Source organism: Apaloderma vittatum, unplaced genomic scaffold, assembly GCF_000703405.1.
Source record: "Apaloderma vittatum isolate BGI_N311 unplaced genomic scaffold, ASM70340v1 scaffold17394, whole genome shotgun sequence".
NCBI classification, from domain to species: Eukaryota; Metazoa; Chordata; class Aves; order Trogoniformes; family Trogonidae; genus Apaloderma; species Apaloderma vittatum.
The window spans coordinates 13,565-33,661 of NW_009711108.1; the positions used below are offsets into that span (position 1 = coordinate 13,565).

The following is a 20,097-nucleotide window of genomic DNA, read 5'->3' on the forward strand; positions in this document are numbered from 1 at the left end:
CTAGTGTCTAAGAAAGAATAACTGTCTTTTTTGGAAAGCCGAGGCAGGTTTTCCTAATCATTGAAAAGTCGTCTTTGTGGAATTGTCCGGTCGATGCTGTCCCTAATCTTAAACTTCCTATTTTCAAAGGATGCCATTTTCATTATATATGTATGTTTGGACATAGCATTAGCTGGAGAATGCAGAAATCCCTTGAGGAACAGCACAACATATACTATAGCAGACTTTTGAGTTGGAGCTATTGAGCACTTAGGTTTCTGAGTTTACTTTGAACTGGTAATGCAGGCTCATCAGTGCTGTACAGAGTTTCTTGTATGTCACGTAAATCAGTTTCACAAATGCTTAGCTGACTTACTATGCTGAATTTTTGTTTTAACTCCTATAAGGCTCCATGAATATCAGCTCCAAAGAATGTTTTTTTAATATAAAACAGCTGCAAAAAGTATAACATCCTTGGTTACTCAAACAGAAAGACTACATAGTTTATAGAATAACACTGCAAATGTTAAGTGCAAACTTCTGTAAGAATTTGATAATTATACCATAAAACATGGGGGAAACTGAATATTCCCAGTAACTTGAAATGTGAGCTTAGCTATGTTTATACAAGTTATTCTGGAGGGCACTTTGGTGGAGACAGAGTAGCAGGGCATTTAACAGCTTGACAGCTGGAATATAAGATGACTCACGAACAAAATATACTTTAAATTCCAAGAATACTTAAGAAATTTTAGTATTTCCTTGAAAACAGAGAGAACTAGAATTGTCTTTATAAAACAACCACTCTGAACTCAGGTAAATTTGTGTTACTGCTACAAATCTCTCTAATACATAAGCAAAATATGTACGTGTGAAGAGTAAAGTGCTTGTTTAATGCTGTTACCAATGAAATATTTGGTTGTTTGTGGTTGGTTTGTTTTGTTCTGTTAAAGAGCAGTTAAAAGTACAGATGGGGTTGAAGGGGGCAATATTTGTTTTTTAGGATTAGATCAAGGCATTTTGCGGTTTGATTTGTTTGTATCTTTTTTAGGCAAACGTTCGTGTTTGCTGTTGTGGCTAGTGTAGTCTGATAAAGCTTTGGAGAGAAGGTGATGTTTACGGGTATCTTTACAAAAGTTCTGAAAATATTTTTCATGTGCTTTGTCTTGCCGGTGGTTATTGTGGGTTTTCCTTATTTTTTGCCTGACCCGGTCTGCATTTTAGAGTATAGAGATTTGAAGTTGCCTTTACACAAAGGTTCATTTTGTATCCTCCATCATTTTGCTGAGGTCGATTGTCAGCTCTTCTGAAAGTTGACCACTGCTTTCTGCTGTAATTCCTCAGGTTTGGAAGTCTCTTTGAGAAAAGACTTGACTTGTGAAGGCTTCCACAAACCCTTGCCTCTCTTGGAAAATAAGGGTAGAAAGAAGATACGGTGGTCATGTTAAAACTTCATAATGATTTATGTGAGAAGCTATCACATGTCTGTGGTTTGAAGCAAAGTCTTCGAAGTATTCTGGAGAAGGGATGGTCACGTGTTTGAGAGCCTTTTGTTAAATCTGTAAAATAGCTTTATTGGATGGGGTTGCTAAATTTTGTGACAGTATTGTGGGAGGATTGTTAGATATTGACAGCTAACTTCTGGAAGACTCTATTTCCATGCTATTCCTTATTGCTTCTCATTAGAGGAAGAAAACTTTTTTCAGTAATTTCTGATGTGGCAACCTGGATAGCCCAGAGAAGGATACAGTGTGACACATGAACGCTTATAGGCAAAACCCCGCTGCATTGGTACTGAGGAGTTCCAGGAGGCTGTGGGAGGGCAAATGAGCACCAGTATTTAAAGGAAACCACGGACTGAGTAGGTGAGGAAATGTAACAGTGGAAAGGAATTAAAATTGCTGGAGGAATCTTGATGAACGTACCTCAGACTGGTTGCCTAGAAATAAGAATAAAGCTGAGCTGGATTTGATGCAGCACTGGTGGTATGGTACTTTAGAGTAAGGACCATTAATAAACCCCAAGCGGCATCCTGAGTCCTCTGCAAATAGTAAATATTTGGAAGAAACTATTAGCAAAAGGGATTCTCAACATAGTACCAAACCTCTGCATGGCCACCGCTGCCAGGTGAAGATAGTGCAAGACTATGTAGTGGCTCTCAGTATCTCACCCCATGGATGAACCAGGGCAAGTCAGTGTATTCAAGAAGATAAGATTTGCTTTGCTGCTAGTTTACGACATCCAAAATTGTAAAGGTACTGAGCAGATCTTTTGTTTGTGGAGGCAAACAGTCTAATGGCAGGCAATGCTCTGATATCTGGTGGTATCTTTGTATACAGATGTGTATATGTATGTAATCCCTATAGTGTTTTCAAGGGATTTCTGAAATATGGCATAGACTCACTTTTAAATTTGTGAAATGTTCTCATATCATTTTGTCAAACTGCAACAGGGATTAATTTTGGTCTTCATGGCTATGGAAATAAGACTGAAGTGTTAGGAAAGGTATTCATGTCTAATAGGAAAGCAAAACCCAGACTCGCTTTAATGTCAAGTGTCCTGCAGCTTCAGTGGGTATAGCTATCTTCCAGAATATGCACTAGTTAGTTAAAAAAAAACAACAAAAAAAAAAAACAAAAAAAAACCCCCAAACCAAAACACAAAACCTCAAAACACTCAGCAACAAAACCCCAGAATGTTTGTGAGGACATTTGTGAGGCTCCATTATCCTCATTGCCATTTTTACAAACATTTTGAAAATCATTTTGCCAAGCATTAGAAATGAAGAAATAGAACAGGTTGTGGTGAAAGTTGATTTAAGATTTTGAATTTCAGTGCTTAGAATAGTGTCCTTTTTTATGCAATTGAATTAGTTGTTAATGCACCTGAAACATGATTGTTAAATACAGGAGCACTATGGGGTTATTGGTGTATTTTATGCATTCATATGTTAGACCATTTCATTAGCCCTTCAGCTATGAAGTGAAAGCTTTTATAAGAACCATAGAACAGTTTCGGCTGGAAGAGACCTTCAAGATCATCAAGTCCTAGCCCTATCAGCACCACTAAACCACGTCCCTCCGCACTACATCCACCTGTCTCTTAAACACCTCCAGGGAAGGTGACTCAACCCCCTCCCTGGGCAGCCTGTTCCAATGGCTGACAACTCCTTCAGTGAAGAGATTCTTTTTCATATCCAACCTGAACCTCTCCTGGCACAACTTAGACCATTTCCCCTTAAGGAGTGCGTGAAATTTAGCAGACCAGCATTTTTCTGTCTTCACCTGTTTTACTTGGCACTGAAGTCATCGACTTCCTTTGAGCGTTTCCTTAGTATTTTATTCACGTTCATACTCTCAGGTGACTGGACCACATAAAGTTGTTCTAAGATTTTTATGCCTTTTTTTTTTTGAGTGATTGGTTAGTCAGTATAAAAAGGTTATGACAAGGCATGTTTTGATGAGAATTAGTCTAATGGCATTGTATTATTTGTTCTCCTCGAGTCCTCCTGTGGATGTCTGCTTGTAACATGGAAAATGGCTTGTGATCATCCTTAGATCATGCTCTTAGTGTTGCCAGCAGTGTGGTGGTACCGCTCTGAGTTTATCAGTTTGTGTTGTTTATTGACTGAAAGCTTATGCCTGTAGTCTGTGAAACTTTCACTAGAATAGTTTGACTCATTTTCTCCAAAAGTGGTTTGTTTAAATGTTGTCCCATGATGATTCAAGGATTTTTAAATTTTTTGGGGGGTAGCTAGTCTTAGGGAGTAAATCTTGGAGAAATATGTTGCGGTTACCATAGAACAAGCTGGTTTTCAGCTATCATGCAGAAATGTTTCCTTTGTGTATCATATATAGAATTTTCTATTACTGTCTCACTCTTGGAGTCCAGCTTTTTTTATTTAAAAGAATATCTAGTTTCTTGATAACACTTTAAATAAAATCAGTTGCTCTTTAAAACTAGATTTCTGTCTATCAACAGCTGTGAATCTTTAACAAGCCAGGTCTTTTCCCGTTACAGTCCTGCATCACTTAACGTAAATGATAGCTGTGGTGCATGGCTCAGTGACAGGGGGAGTTCTTTAAGAAAGGATGTTACAGATACTCACACAAAGACAGTATTTCAGCTGTACAGCTTGACTGCCAAGCACAACTTGAAAGATCCATTCTGTTTAAGAGAGAGAATGTGGGAGGTTCAAAATATTCGTATGGGATTTGGCTGTATGATTAGAGACTGCAAGTTCAAAGAAGACCAGCTGGTTCCGGTACACTGAAATGGGACTTCTGAGGAAATACCGAGAATCTAGGTATTTTTAAAATGAACTGAAGCGGTGGAAAATTGTGGCATGGATAAAGCCTTTGTACGCTACAGGGAGGAAAAAGAAAGGAATTCTGTGGATTAGAGCTGGATGAGATGTATAACAGCAGCATTCAATCTTCCCTTTAGAAACACCCATTTTCAGATTGGGGCATGGGTGGGGTCACGCTTGGCCGTGTGCTTGAGGCACTACTGATTGTTTTCAGGAGGACACTAGAGCTTGTTACAGTATGGGATTTGGAAAAAAAAACACAAAAAACCCCCAACCAAAACACAGATCACCTTTGTATTCTATGCATAAGGGCATTTTTGCCTTGTAGAGGTGTAAGGGAGGCTTTAATCTGGAATTCATTTTAAGAATCTTGGCGGGAGGGGAGAGTTACCACCTCAAAGGATCACCTAGATTCACAAGAAACAACTTTAGCCTTTGCTCTACCTAGTATCTGCATTTAGCTAATCTCTCCAGTTTTCCTTTCCATTTTGTTTGTAAATTGATGTGTTATTTTTCTTAGAGAATTTTAGAGAAGATAACTTGTAAGCAAATTCCTCTGTTTCTAATTCCCAAATTTCTTTTAATATCTCCTTCGTGCTTTTTAAACAAATGGGTAATTTCAGTTGATCAGAGAGTTAACTCACTACTTGATAAACTAGCTATGGAAGACCAGTAAAAAGATAGCAGCTGAAAATGCAAACTATTTTTTATAATAGGAAAGGGAAATTCCTGTATATTTACACAATTTAGGCCTTGGTAGATATTTTTTTTCCCCTTTAAATTCTTACTATGTACTCATTTTCCCAGTATGATGGATCAGATTCTGTTGTCCTTGTCAAACTCTTAGACAAAAGATGAAAAATTCCTGGAAGATAACTGTGCATTTGAGAGTAACTTGAGTCATATTAATATCCACTGTTTTCTGTGAAAGTATTGGCAGTCTTACAGGCATTGAAGGCAAAAGACAAAATGGGAGAGTGTTTTTGTTACTGTGGTAACCATGAAATGGATTATTTTAGTTTCACAGAAGAGTTTCGTAAGTTTTCCCTCATACGAAGTTGAAACAGGTTGAGCATCTGAAGAACGGTAGAATTTATTTGAACTTCAGAGCTATATTTTACTGTTGCTGAAAAAAAGAAAAACATAGCTTTTCTGGAATTCAATCTTGTGTTCCAACTTTGTTGAGATTTATGTAGATTTCAACCTATGTGGAAAGCGAGATGAAATGAAGTAGCATAGAAATAACTGAGCGACATCAGTGATCAAGTTGTCTCAAATCACTGTAGCAAGGAGTGGCATTTACCAGCAGGTCTGAAGTGAGTTCCCTAAATGTGATCAAATTTGTCATCAAAACTCTTCAGATACATGCATACGTACTCCCTTGCTGTCATTTCAATACTTGCAGTTGGCCCTGTTAGGAGAGGAGCTGTGTGTTTCTGAACCAACTGCATGGCTTTGGAATCCGCCTTTCTTGCTTACAAAGAATAAATATGTCCAGCAGAAGTTTTGCTGGAGATATCCTGCTGTGGGGGTTCTTACAGGCCTTTCCCTGCTCCTCACTGGTGTTGTTAGTATAGAGGAAATTCTAACACCTCTTGATACTAACATTTTGTCTGAGCAAGAGTGGAATGTTTACAATACCAATGGGTTTGATTTTTTTTGGTCGTGTTAATGCTAGCAGTTTAATAACTGCTGTCACCCAATAAGCTGCATTACTGATAGAAAAAGAATAATATTTGGGAGCAAGTAGTGAAGCAAACCATATATAATATTGGAAGTTTGAGAAGAAGAAAAAAATAATTGCGAAGGGGAAAACTACCAGTTCAGATGAAAAGCTGCTTCAGGTCATCCAACTTGAAGCAAGTTACTGGATTATCTGTCTGAATGGGAGTTTTAAAATAGAAAATAGCCATTGATTTTGATTGGGGCTATGTATGCTAACTGAACAAAAGTAGAATACTTGCTAGTTGTATTGTTTATTTGTTTTCACTTCTAGAGTGGTGAGTCCAGGATGATCTTTCATTTTCATTATACTACATGGCCAGACTTTGGAGTTCCTGAATCCCCAGCTTCATTCCTGAACTTCCTGTTTAAAGTCAGGGAGTCTGGTTCACTAAGTCCTGAACACGGCCCGGCAGTAGTTCACTGCAGCGCAGGGATAGGACGCTCCGGCACATTTTCGTTAGTAGACACTTGTCTTGTTCTGGTGAGTGTTTGGCCATTTTCCCCGTGAGCCTTTTCCTTGCCGTGACACCCTACCTGTCTTCCTAGGATGGGCTTTTTGGACAGAAGGCTTTAAGTTAATGACATACCAGTGAAAACTTGAAGTCATCATGCTTTTTTTTTTTTTTCCCCTTCATATATTTTAACAATTTAAAAACACAACTCTTGAAATACATTTACAAATCCATCTTTTGAAGTACTTTACATGTTTTCAAAGCTTCTGAAAAGTTTTCCTTTTGTATAAGATGTGCTTAAAAAAGAATTTTGGGTTTTTTTTAAATACAAGCTTAAAGTTAGCTTTGTGAATATATGTTGAGACAACTGAGTGTATAAGTATTTTTCTGATAGGCCCCTTTTCTTAAAGTTGCAGAAAATTTTATCTGAACTAGAATGAGAACTTGGGTATGCCTCTGGATGTCCTGCAGTGTGTGATGGGGCTGGTGCAGAACCTCGAGCTGTGCAGCCTGCCAGGAAGTGGGGCTTTACAGCCAGCTGTGGTACTGCATTCTGCGTACTCAGAGAACTGCATCATCTATAATTGCTTGTGACTTGAATGAACTTTAAAAGTCAAATAGTATTTAAAATATCTTTACTTTTTTGTTTGGGTTTTTAAAGTCCAGATGCAGACTTTTCTGTCTTTGGCTGTGCTCCTTAATAGTGAAAAGTACAGCACAGGGTTAGGTGAAGTATATTTTAATTTAAATTATAAGATACTTACCTTCTTGTTGGGTTAGATCCCCTGATTATATTTTTTTTCTTCAGTTTTACCTTAAAATCAAGTCTTATTTGGTTAATACATGATCATTGATTTGTTCATAATAAGCTTTCATTAGATAGTTAACTTTTTTCCTGTAAGACCAGTTTAGTAATCATCTGAGATGTTAGTTTCCTAAATAAATAACGATAATATGAATAAATGAATGTTTAGATTTAATTTTATGACTTATTTTCACTTGTAAATTTTTTTTTATATGTTGTCTCTATCGGTAGCCATGAGTCTTTTGATCTAACTTTCTTTACAGATGGAGAAAAAAGACCCATTTTCTGTAGATATTAAGAAGGTATTACTGGATATGAGAAAATATCGAATGGGACTTATTCAGACTCCCGATCAACTAAGATTTTCATACATGGCTGTAATAGAAGGAGCAAAATATATAATGGGGGATTCAACTATACAGGTAAACATTTAGCTCCATGTATTTAAACATAAACAGTAAGACTGCTAACAGTAGTTAAGAATGAGCTTCAAACTACTTGAAAACATGTATGTTTGTGATATTTAAATTATTTGTCTTTCTGAATACATGCCTAGAAGGCATTGGAGAGCATCTAATTGGCACCATCTGTCAGCTAAACTTTTACTCCTATGTATTTGTGACCTGTTAGATAAAATATAGAAACAACCTGTCTGTAAAAATATTTTTTTAAAAAAGATTAAATTGGTATCTTCAGTACTGAAAAGCAAAAGTAACGCCCGGTGTCACTTTAAAAAATAGCAAGGATCTTCTTAGGATTTCTTGATCTTTGCTATGTATTTTCCTAACAATAAAGTTGCCTGATGCTACAGATCAGGGTTATTATTAATATTAGTTTATTAGTATTAATTGTTGGGCTTTTTCCCCATGTCCTTTAAAGTTTGTGTTACATTTAGAAGAATCTGGCCAAATATAATGAGTTTTGCAGTAACAAATTGCCAAATCTCGCTGTTTTATCAGTGTGGCTTGCAGGGGTAGCAGTAGCCACAACTACTTCAAACAGGACTAGGTGGGAGGGAGGGCTGGGAGGAGAGGCTGCGAAAAACGTTTAGTCCTGCTTTTGTCTGCTGGGGCTCTTTTATTTTGTTGGTTGCTTGAAGTTGTGAATGAAGCAGATAAACTAAACATTTCCTCTTTTCTGTGGCTCTGGTAGTTGTCAGATTTTTCTCTCTGACAAATGATTCTTGACTTGCTATGTAAATAAATAGTTTTGCATAAACACCTAGGTAGTGAGTGTGCTGCTAACCTGACACCTGCAGCATATGCCTAGAAGACTGCGTGATTCATCCTAATACTAACAGCAATTTAGCCTCTCTATTTTCTGGAAGCTGTTTCTGGTGATATGAGGATATTCTCTCTAATTAAAACACAAAGCAGAAAGATAAAAAGCCATGCTCCAAACTTTGAGCAGCTCTAGTTCCCACACTTACTCATGTAGATCACAGGACTTCTTGTTTCTGGATACAAGGGAGCACTGTCCACTCAGTATACTGCCTGTCAGGTTCAAGTGTGTTATTTCTTCATGTTGCTGGAGTGCCCAATAAGGCACGCTTCTCATTTGTTCTTTAATTTTTCTTTCTTGTTATGATTGCTTGGATGATTTTTCTTAAACCAGTGTTTTCTGCAGTACAGGCAATTGTCCTGGTACTTCTTGGCCTCAGGGTCATGTACAGAAAATCAGTTAGCAGTATTTAATAGGAGTATTTCTCCTTTCAAGGTCAGCTAGATTTTTTTTTTTTTCCATATGGAACATTTCTACTGTCCAGAGTGTGCAAGGTGTTTACTTCTCTCGGTCAGTGATAGGGAGGGCATCGAAGTCATCGAACGCTTCTCTAATATAACATAATCAAGTGTTCATCTCTGACATCTCCATGGATTTTGGAAGTCAGTAAACCGTGCAGATGAACACAAGGTATACTCGAACCTTTACTTGTTCACAGCCGGGGGCTGCCACTGCAATTCTTGTATTGAGAGATGAGGAGTCTTTTCTCCTTGTGTAGCACCGCTGGGATTTCTGTCTGTGGCTGAAAGGAAGGATTGTACACTCACTGGGGTTGCCCAGAAGCCCTGTAGAGGCATGTGGTTGGTGTGTTGCTACATGGTGCTGGGCTAGGCTTCTTTTGGTCTTTTTTGGTTTAAGACAAAACAAGGAAAACTTCTGAGAGTGAAATGTCATGTGCATGAAGACACCATTGTGAATTTCAGATCTGTAGGGAAGTTCTTCCTTGATGGAAGATTCAGTTCATTGTTAAAGCCCATTCTGCCAGCAGTCCATTTATAAGTAGCTGGGGTTTTTGACATCACTCGGAGTTTGATACTTGGTTTAGACCAGCAGTCTTAAATTTATTCCACAGATGAGAATCTAACACTTGTTTCGTGAAGAGTTAGTTTTCAATTTATCTTTCTTATCATAGACATTTAAAAGTAACTGATTTTTCCCCCCCAGGTATTCCGTAAGACAGGCTAATTTGTGTGAAAAAGGAATGGGTATTTTTTAGGGAGCAATTCTTTCCCTTCCTGTTACCTTTCTACTTTTTTCTGCATTAAATTTTGTTACTAGAAGTCCTTAAGACTATTCATCATTAGGATAGTTACTTCTCAAAACAAGGTGAATATCTGACCTTAATAAACCTTTCAGTATGTAAAGGGAGCTTATAAGAAAGATGGAAGAAATCTTTTTATAAAAAGCAAGGCCTGTTGCAGTAGGACAAAGGGCAATGGTTTTAAACTAAAAAAGGGTATATCTAGATTGGATATAAGGATGCAATTTTTTAGGATGAGGATGATGAAACACAGGAACAGGTTGCCCAGAGAGGTAGTTGAGGCCCCATCCCTGGAGGCATTCAAGATCAGGCTTGATGGGACTCTGAGCAACCTGATGTAGCTAAAGATGTCCCTGCTCACTGCAGGGACGTTGGACTAGATGACCTCTAAAGGTCTATTCCAACCCAACACATTCTATAATTCCATTATCTCTTTTATGATGCCATAACAGGACCTGAAACAGTAGGCCACAACTTTGGCATAAGTAACGCTAGATTTATTTTCATTTGCATTGCGGATTTTTTCAGTTCTCTCTCTTTTAAGCAGTTCTTGCACACAAGGTCCTACTGTGTTTCAGAGCCGTGAAAGGTAACAGCACAGTGTAGGCTTGTAGAGAATAGAGAAAGATGGAAAATGTTGAGCAGTGCAGTCTTGTATAGACAAGACACCTTGCTTCCTCCTTGTGCGCCTCCTGTGGACAGTACAAACCCTGACGTTAGTGGCCTCGTACCTTTATGGTAGCATCATCCTGGAGAAATCTAAAAAGAGAAATGTGTCTTCACCTGATCATCTTCATCTAGCAATTTATTTTTTTTCTTGATCTCATGGTTCCTTTAATCTGCTTCTGTGACTGCTACATTGGAAGACATCTTGGACAAAAAGGGCCTTCAGTGTTAGGGGAATGTTTGAAATATCTTCTCCTTATTTGCAGAAACGGTGGAAGGAGCTCTCTAAGGAGGACCAAGCGCCAAGTTCTGAGCAGTCTCCTCCACACCCTACCAAAGTAACCACAGAGAAATACAATGGGAACAGCATAGGCCTGGAGAACAAAGATCAAACAGAGAAAACAAATACTGACCTGTCCACTAAAGTTCAGGATATCACAGATGGAAACATGGAAAGGTAGGCAAGATGAAGAAACTGTTTAGAAGGCAGATGCAGTCTCTTAAAATGCTGAATTTTTGTATGCTTTTCCTAAGAAAACTTCAAGATCTTTCTTCAGAAGAGCCGAAGGGCAGGTGGTATTTGACTGTCTTAATTATTTTTAAAATACAACTTTGATTATTCCTTATGATAAAGTTTTATTGTTTAAAGGTCAAAAGAAAAACAGATATCTCTAACTGAAGAAGCTAAACCTCGTGCTTGAAAGCATTTTCCTGCAGACTGTCTGTGAACTCTGTTGTGCAGTGGGAACGAGGGCCTGAATTTGACCAGCATAGTTGGATACTGATTTATCACTGAAGCCATATGTTACTCTCCACTCATGTGAAATCTGCCACTATGAATAGATGTCTTTAGCTGTGTCACATGAACTTGTCTTTCTCTGTCAACTTTTTCTGCCTCGTGACCACAATGCGTCAGCTGTGAGCTGCTGTGCTGGGAGTCAGCCCCTGGACAGGCGTACCCTGAGGGGCTGTGTCGCCCGAGCCAGCCCACGTGAGGGCAGCCCAGTGTGGATCCCTGGCCAGAGCGCCAGAAACTGGACTGGGCTGTGCGCAGGAGGCAGCAGTGCCTGTCCCACAGGGCTGTGGTCTGAGGCGAGATGCAGATGCAGCAGTTCTATGTAGATAAGACTGGAATTCTGAAATAACAGATGGCTTACTGAATGCCTAGATGAGTGTCTTTCCATGTCTTTGAGTGTTTTGAGAGGGAATCACAGCGATTCTATAGATGCTTGAAGGAGTGTCTCACAAGGCAGGAAGGGAGGGCCATCAGTATTACATTGTGATGATACTTTTGGAGACAAGAATTACGAGATGGCCTTGATAGTATAACAACACACAATTGACTTTTACAGAATCACAGAATCACAGAATGTTAGGGGTTGGAAGGGACCTCTGAAGATCATCTAGTCCAACCTTCATCCCAGCATACCTAACCACTACACCATAGCCTCAAGTGCTAGATCTACTTTTTTTTTAAACACCTCCAGGGTTGGTGACTCCACCACCTCCCTGGGCAGCCTGTTCCAGTGCCTCATCACTCGTTCAGTAAAGAACTTCCTCCGAATATCCAATCTAAACTTACCCTGACGCAACTTGAGGCCATTTCCCCTTGTCCCGTCATTAGTAATTAGAGAGGAGAGACCAGCACCAGCCTTACCACAGCCTCCCTTTAGGTAGTTGTAGAGGGCAATAAGGTCTCCCCTCAGCCTCCTCTTCTCCAGACTAAACAAACCCAGTTCCCTCAGCCGCTCTTCATAGGGCATGTTTTCCAGACCTCTCACAAGCCTTGTTGCCCTTCTCTGCACCCGCAAGAGAAGCCTATGTCCTTGGTCAAGAGGGGGTTTACGGCCTGAGTGCTGTTAAATCTGCATTCAGACAGCAGTTGGTTAGGGTCAGCATGTCCGTGAGGCTGATGTGAGCTCTGCAGTGGAGGCACACGCTTCGGTGCTGTGAGTGTTGGCACACGGTGCCTGACGTTGCCTATAAAAGCGGCCTCCATGCAAAAAATCTCAGTTACTGAATGGGGCACTGAGAGGGGTGAAATGTTAAGCTGAGATAATTAAGGTAACTGTTGCCTGCTGAAGACACAGGCCAAGCACCACTTACATCTTTGCATATGTCATTTACTCACTTTGTAGGGCTTCACTGACCTGAAACTGTCCATAGCAAAGTTGCTAAAATAAAAATTGCTTTGTTTAGATATTAGGTACTGCTGCCATATGCAGCTAGTGGGTTAACTATTAGGAGTGTGTTGTGAAGTGGTTTAATATTTCAATAGTCTTTTTTTCCTATTCTACAATTTAAGATTTACCTTTTTCTTTTTTTCTTCAAGTACTGTCCGAAAACGACTGCGAGAGGATAGAAAAGCTAACACAGCACAGAAGCTGCAGCAGATGAAAAAGAGGCTAAATGAGACAGAAAGAAAAAGAAAAAGGTGGTTATATTGGAAACCTATTCTCACTAAGTTTGGGTTTGGTGCACTGATTTTAGTTGGCTTTTTTGCTTTCTGGAAGCTGTATTTTCAATGACATTCCTTGAAAGCAGGCAGCAAGCCTGTCTGCTCCAGCAGCTTATTTTGCTGCAAGTTAATGACAAGGGGTGTGACTTTTAAGCAGTAAACTCCTTCTGCCTGGAATGGGTGGAGACTGTTACATGCAATAGAGAAGTGATGTAAACTTGATCCCATGTCAACATCTCAGGACTTTTCACTGCAGGTACTTATAAAAATGAACTGCTGCCCCCCAACAAAGTTGATGGTTTTTGTTTATATGAGCAGCAGGAAGTTTGTACCTGCTGTTTATCCACTTTTTAAAGTGGCGTTCTACCAGATCCTAAGCAAACCCTGAACCCCAGAGGTTCAGCTGCTGAAGACTGTCTGGATTCAAATTTACATGCCTGACATAAGCAATAAACAGTGTTGTATCATTTACATTATTAATGCAAAGTTATCCTTAAATGTGTGTAATGTGTAATGTACTAGTGACATGAACATAAACATTTTATATTCTTATGACCTAGGATAAATATATTTTATAATTGCATATTTAATCTTTTTGTAGTTCGCTGTACTTTTAAAGGCTCAGTTTGTACAAATTTCTGACCAAAAAAGAATTTGATTTTGAAACTAAATGTAATTATAATTTGTGCATGAAAATAATAGTGCAAGCATTCCCCGTATTTTGACTCTCCAGTTTGATATGAGCAGCTAGGGGTCTGATGAAGCACTTGACCAATTTCTACTCTGTTAATTTGCATTCCTTATTTATTTTTTTGTAGTTCTCATTATTTAAGTAAGGCTTGGAAATTTGATTTTTTTTTTTTAAGGCTTTTGAGAACTTAGCCCCTCCTGAAAACCATATTGTTGATTAATGTATTCAGACTTCAGTTGCTGTTTGGAGGCCAACATTGTTAAAATTCTGACATTCCATTAAATGTGAAACATAATGTTTTGTGTGTCTATAGATTTAATTGCTAGAAAGAATAACATTAATTCATCAGCAATAGGTGTAGAAAGCACATCAAAGGAAACTATAGATGGACTTCCAAGGGCATTTTTAATAGAAAACGACTGTTGGTAGTGCTCTCTTGTGCCCACTGTGTTCAGGTGCATGAGCTACTTCTGTGACTTCACAAGGTCTAGAACTGCTTTTCAGGCTCCCCAGCGCTGTATTAGAAGGGCACAGCGTCAGACACGTGGTGACTAATGTTTGGGAATACCCATGCTGCAGTTGCTTTACAGTTGTCGAGTGCTCCCTTTCCATTAGTTGGGCGATAGCACTTTCTAAATAGTAATTCAACACAGATCACTTTGAAATTCTTTGACTACAGAGATGGTACGTGGCTGTATGTAGCTCACGGTCATTCAGGTTAGACCTAACAATTTTTAGTATTGGACTGCACGTTGAAACCTGGATTTTATTTATTCCAGCTTTGCTTTGTTGGGCAACCAGAGAAGTTGTGTTTTCTCCCTCCGTTTTCCTAGCTTGGTCATTTTCTGTTGGGTATGGTTTTGTTTCTTTTTTTTTCTATTTTCACTTTACCCCTCCTCCTCCCCTTTTGTAGAGGATTTCGTGGATTTACTGCTGAAAAAATACTAAAAGAGCTAGATAAATACTTTGTTCCTTGTCCAAAGGAATTAACTAGAAAGACTTCCAGTACATTCAAGCTTAGTAGTAACATACCAGGCATGGGGCCCAAATAGTCTGAGAGTTACTACCCAGAGCTAAAGTTTACTCTTTGAAATCCGTATTGCACAATAGCTAATACTATTTTGGACTACGGTGTTTATATAGTAAACAAATGCTTTAAAGGTCCAGATAAGGAAAAAAACATAGTTTCATACAGTTCTGAATTTGGGAAATTGTACGTCAATAAAATAAGACAATTTGTCCTTTAGCGTTGCTGCCCAACTGTGCAGCTCTAGTAGCACAAAAGACTTACTGACAGCAGTGACAAGTATAGGCAGGCAGCTTTCATATTTTAAGTCATTTCGTAATTTTTACAACCACTGTAACTCTTTTGGCCAACAAGAGGCTTGGTTAAAGATTCTTTTTTCTTTTTTTTTTCTTTTTCCTTTAAATTGGGAAGACAGTTCTTTTTCAGTACCAGCTATAACTGATAGTAGTTGTAAAGATAAGTGCCTTATAAAAGATATTGGGGTTACAGAAAAACACATGGAATGTAATGAAATGTTTTTATAACAGAAATATTCAAGATTTTGTTCTAAATAATTAAAAGCAGCTAAGGAAAAAGTGCAGACAAAAACTTTCACTGAAATAGTCACTGTCATTTACAGCCTTTCTGTTTGCATGAGAAAGATTTCCTGGGCCACCAGTGTTGTAAAGACACCAAGCTCTAACTGTGGCTGGTCGTGTTGACACTTGGAATTTTTTCCCCATTCAAACTTCTTGTTCTCTTGACCCTGAGCAGCCATTCCTCTTTTCTGGGTGGGGCATCTCACAGCATCTCTAGATGCAGTGAAGCGGGATTTGCACGTTCAGCGGTTGATCTGTGAGAATTTGCTTTGATTTCATGGTTGTATCTGTCTTGAGAGTCTTAACTGTTAATAATTTAAGGACCACAAGCCAATACAAATCCTGGACAAAACTCTTTCGTACAGTGAATTGTCCCTGATGGTATGGGCCTAGGAAGGAAAAATAAACATTAGATCTCTTAGTACGTTTCAGGAGATAATTTGGATAAAACTTCCTGCTGGCCAGTCAGCAATCCTTACAAACCAAAATCTGGGGAAGGCTTGTTCTTTACTGCAAACTGAGCCCTTGTGATATTGTGTTATTCTGTAGGATTTAAACTTGAAGCAGTTTTGCAGAACTTGGATGTTAAATAAGAAAAAATATGGGCCAAACTGAAGAACTGCCCATCCCAGTGAGCTCTGTCTTAGAAAATGCTTAAAGACAGAATAAAACTGCAGGATGTGCCTTCTGACCCCCCTCTTGCTGTCCCGCCCCCCGATTCCTGGCAGGCTGCTGGCTGGTCCTGTGCTGCTTCCGAAATGCTGTTGCACTCGATTCAAAGCATTATGGTGTTGGGTTTTGCCCTCTGTTCTGAAAATATGTCAGTCAAAATATTTGATGCATAATGGGCTTCCTTGAATTTGATTAAACAGTGTTTGACTCTCAGGGGAACACTTCTGTACAAATCATGCACGTTTTTATAAAAAAAATCAACAAAATTTGAACCTCTGTTGCAAGGGAACCATCTGGTTTTCTGATTTATCTTCTTGGTGCAGGCACAGACCACTTAGTGTCGGTACGTAATACTTTAATTTGGTATGAAATAGCAATTTGAAAAAAATATTTCTTTCATGGAAGTAAGATATTGCAAGTGAAGCTTTGCTTGTTTTGTTAAACCTTGAGTGAAATGGTTTACTGGCATCAGTCTATATCGCACTGAAAAGGGAGGAGGTGTAACTGTGTATGCATGTATGTGTGATTGGCTTGTGCAGGTGATTAAAACGCCTGGCTAGCTTTAAGTTTAATGAATGTTAACAAAATTATTCAGTTTGCTGTTTAGCGTTATAGTTAAACCTGAGTCACTTGAGGACTGCACAAGAAACTAAGTTAACAATGACAAAAGAGAAAGTTTTCTGCATGGCCAAGAGGCTTAAGTCAGAGGGCAAAATGTGCAGAGTTGACATAACACACAGTAGTCTTCCTGGGCTTTTTTGTTTTCCCCCAGAGTTTTAGGTCAGTCTTTCCTTTTTATATGTACAAAAAATAAATGTGTTCAAAATCGCATCTCTGTCTGAGTCTTTATTTAAATTGAAAGGATAAGTACTTGGAAGATTTTTTAAATTTTTTTTTAATGTCTTAACTGATCAAAGAAAGCTGCTTTAGAAGTCAGTGTAGTGCTCACAGAACTTAAAAGCTTTTTACTCGTAGTACCTTGTAAGTACCAAGGTCTGTTTGTGTTCCCTGGTGGTAGTGCCTTAGCTTTCCTAAGAACAAAACGTCTTCCTTGCCACAGGAAACCTTTGCCTAGGAACACTTGCCTCCATGCTGCTGTGCCAGGACTGGCCTACAAAGCTACGAGAGGCGATGGTAGCGGTGTGGGGTGCAGCCTTCTCTGGCCTCACTAAGGCCCAAGAAGATTTCCGCAGTGCTTGTGGTTAAACGCCCCAAGGAGGGGTTTGCTGGACTGAGACCTGTACTTGAAGCTCTCCAGCAAGTACGCGCCTTACGCTGTAGTACGGAAGTGCCTTCCGAAAAAAGCAGCAGCTTCCCAAGGCAGAAGGTAGTTGGTAGTTGCTCCAGGGAATGCGTGAGAAGCTGTTGGGTGCTTGTAGCGAGTTGCCAGCTCGCTGACTGTTCTTGCTTCTTTTTTCTTTCTCCGTACTGTGTACTGAATCGGTGACTTTCTTTTGCGTTGTGTGTCGCAGGCCGAGACTGACTGACACCTAAGCCTTCGAGACTTGTGAATATTCTGCAGCTATAAACTGCAAATTATTGACATGCAAAGCGAGACATGAACCCCTCTTCGGGAACAAAGAGTGAGGTCTGTTAAGTACCAAGAAGACCTCAGTTATCTGTTTACAGCGTAAACCGCACCGAGGGGATGAAGACCACCAGCAGCGTGCTACTTTGCAAAACAAAATAATTTGCCATCTTGTGTTTTTATAATGCCTGTATTCATGTAGAAAGATGTAAAAGAAATAAATTAGGAAATATTTTGTTTTGTACTGCCATTCTTATTGTATTTTTATACTTTTTGGCAGCATTAAATATTTTTTTAAATCGACAATATGCTGTTGTGTGCACGTTATGTTAGGGAGAAACTGTTAACAGCCTGTTTTGCGGAAAAAGAAATGTTTCGCCTTAAGCTTTCCTGGTACCCTGTCTTAACTGGAAAATGGCAAAATGATTAGAATGTGCTTTATGCAAGTATTTTCATTAACGCTGAGTATTGTAGTTTGAGCTAGGAGGAACTCTTGCACATGTCTCTTGTAATACACCACTAAGAATATTATTTTGTTAATCTGACCAGTTGGTTTAGTAATCCTTCTGATGTTTGCTATATAATATGCACAAAATGTTCAGTGTCACTTTGTGCAAGGGAATTGTGTTGTGTTGATGATGCTTTAAAGGGAGGAAAGACGGGAACTCTTGACCTCTTGCTACCCACAGCCGTACGTAATTGATGGGAGCTGAGGGCCAGGTGCCAAGCGCACAGTGTCAGTGGTGTCTTTAATTAAAAGGGTTTTGAATTGTGCCATCACAGTGTGCTGTATGTATGGTATTTTACTTCACATCTCACATCTCCTGGCAACGTTCTCCCTGCACAGGCTGAAAAGCTGGACTGGAAAGGGGCAAACTGAAATGCTGCTTAAAGGAGTTCTTCTAATGGACTCAGCAGGGTTTCCCAGCCCTGTAGTTTCTGTGACAGAGCTGATCTAAATTCTGCACTCACAGATGTTCTTTGACAGGCTTAATTTGCCAAAATACTGTATTTGAGATGACCATCTAAACTAGTATGTGGCCGGGTTTTATTGCCGTTTGTACTTTCCATATTTTGTAAAAAGTTTTTGTACAAATCATACAGTTGCTGATAGTAGAGAGGGGGGGAATCTAGGCCGACTAAGGCTATTTTTGCTAAAATAAGAAGCAACCTGAAATCTTAACTTGGTATCAACGCTCATGCATGAAAGGAACTATATTCAGAGTTGTGTTTAACTTGGAGGTGAAGCTGAATCAGGAGAGTACTTAGTGCCATTACTTGAGCTAAATACATGTTTGACACTATCTGGAAGGAGTCTAAATCATCAGATTCTGGTTTCTTTATGTATTTTAATTTCTTTAGATGATTAGTATTGTTCCTAGCCTACATTGGAGGAGAAAACAACATTCCAACTTGCTTCAGCTTTCATTTTCAAGTTGATGCAGCTGTGAGAGCAGGAGTGTTTATAATGAGAGATCAAGGTCTGCCAAAACCACTGCAATAAACCCTGTTTTTGGCGTTGAATACAGGACTGGAGCCTGTTTATACCCTTTGCATGTCCTGGGATACGGTGTTCAGCCATTCCTGCCTTTTACCTTCAGCTGTGATTTATGTTTTCATTACCTTTGTCCTCTTTGAGTTCAGAGTAAGCCTAAGGTATGGCTACTGGAAACATGCACATGCTTTATTATTTTACCTGCTGCTATCAAAGGTAACTATCAAATACGCAACTAGTTTGCTTTATCTTATAGGGTGTAGAGGGCTGAATGTCCTTTGGCCCTTGCCACACAGTGTTGTCTTCTAATCAAAATGCTGATTGCTCTTGTTTTTTAAGTAGTTTCCATCTGCTGAGCTGCTGGACTCACTCACGTGATGAGTAGGCAAAGAGGATAAAGGCACAGTAGTTCCAAAACCAGTTTTGTCAGGTTTTGCTGAGGGCAGCCTCATGACAGCAGAAGTCTTGGCCCAGGAGCTTCTGACGTGCACTTGTATTTTATTTCTACCCAAGGCCACAATTCTTGACTACTACGGGAAAAATGCATTTAAAAAGGTGAAGGAAGGGGAGAGGTTTCCTCCTCAGAGAAAGGACCTTGAGTGTCTAATTGCAGGCTTAAAAGAAATGCAGTTAGAAGAAAGATAAGAGATTTTTCAAATGAAAAATGTGTGACTTGCTTTCTGCCAGGGCTGGGGTTTTTTTGCGTTTTCAAGAGAAGTGTTGCTTTTGTTGTTTGCTAGTCATCTTAACAGGAGGACAGAATTGCTCCCTTGTGGAGCCAGGCCTTGGTGTGCAAAAGGGTAGGCAGCTGCGGTGGGTGCAGCAGTTCAGCTGGCAGCCTGTGTGCAGAGGGCAGGGCAGCGGAAGCAGTGGCTGGGGGACGGCCGGAGCTGCCTGCTCTTGGGGCAAGAGCAGCTACTGCTGGTCACAAGTATAAAATCACAAAGCAGTTGTCCTCAGCGTATCTTTCAGGTCAGTCATTCTAGTAGATACCTGCTTTAACGTAGACTGAAAGTTCAGAATGGACATACACAGGTCAGTGTGCAGGACTGGAGTGTAGTCAGCTAAACATACCCCTCAGGCAGTGAATTGAGGATGATGGGGGAGAGAGGAAGAAAAGGAGGAAAGAAGTAAAAGACTGAATCAGAGCCTTCAACTGTCCAGCACTGA

At 39.5% G+C, this 20,097-nt stretch overlaps 1 protein-coding gene across 1 annotated transcript in view; it reads left to right on the top strand.

The window, feature by feature from the left end:
• The window catches only part of PTPN2 (protein tyrosine phosphatase, non-receptor type 2), a 31,197-nt gene extending 13,459 nt beyond the window's left edge, over nt 1-17,738 (top strand). The window contains exons 6-10 of the mRNA XM_009867543.1: nt 6,285-6,494; nt 7,534-7,692; nt 10,745-10,935; nt 12,811-12,912; nt 17,377-17,738. Of these exons, the coding sequence (XP_009865845.1) occupies nt 6,285-6,494; nt 7,534-7,692; nt 10,745-10,935; nt 12,811-12,912; nt 17,377-17,398 (684 nt within the window). The 3' untranslated portion in view covers nt 17,399-17,738. The remainder of the gene's footprint in view (nt 1-6,284; nt 6,495-7,533; nt 7,693-10,744; nt 10,936-12,810; nt 12,913-17,376) is intronic.
• The last annotated feature ends 2,359 nt before the right edge of the window (nt 17,739-20,097 follow it).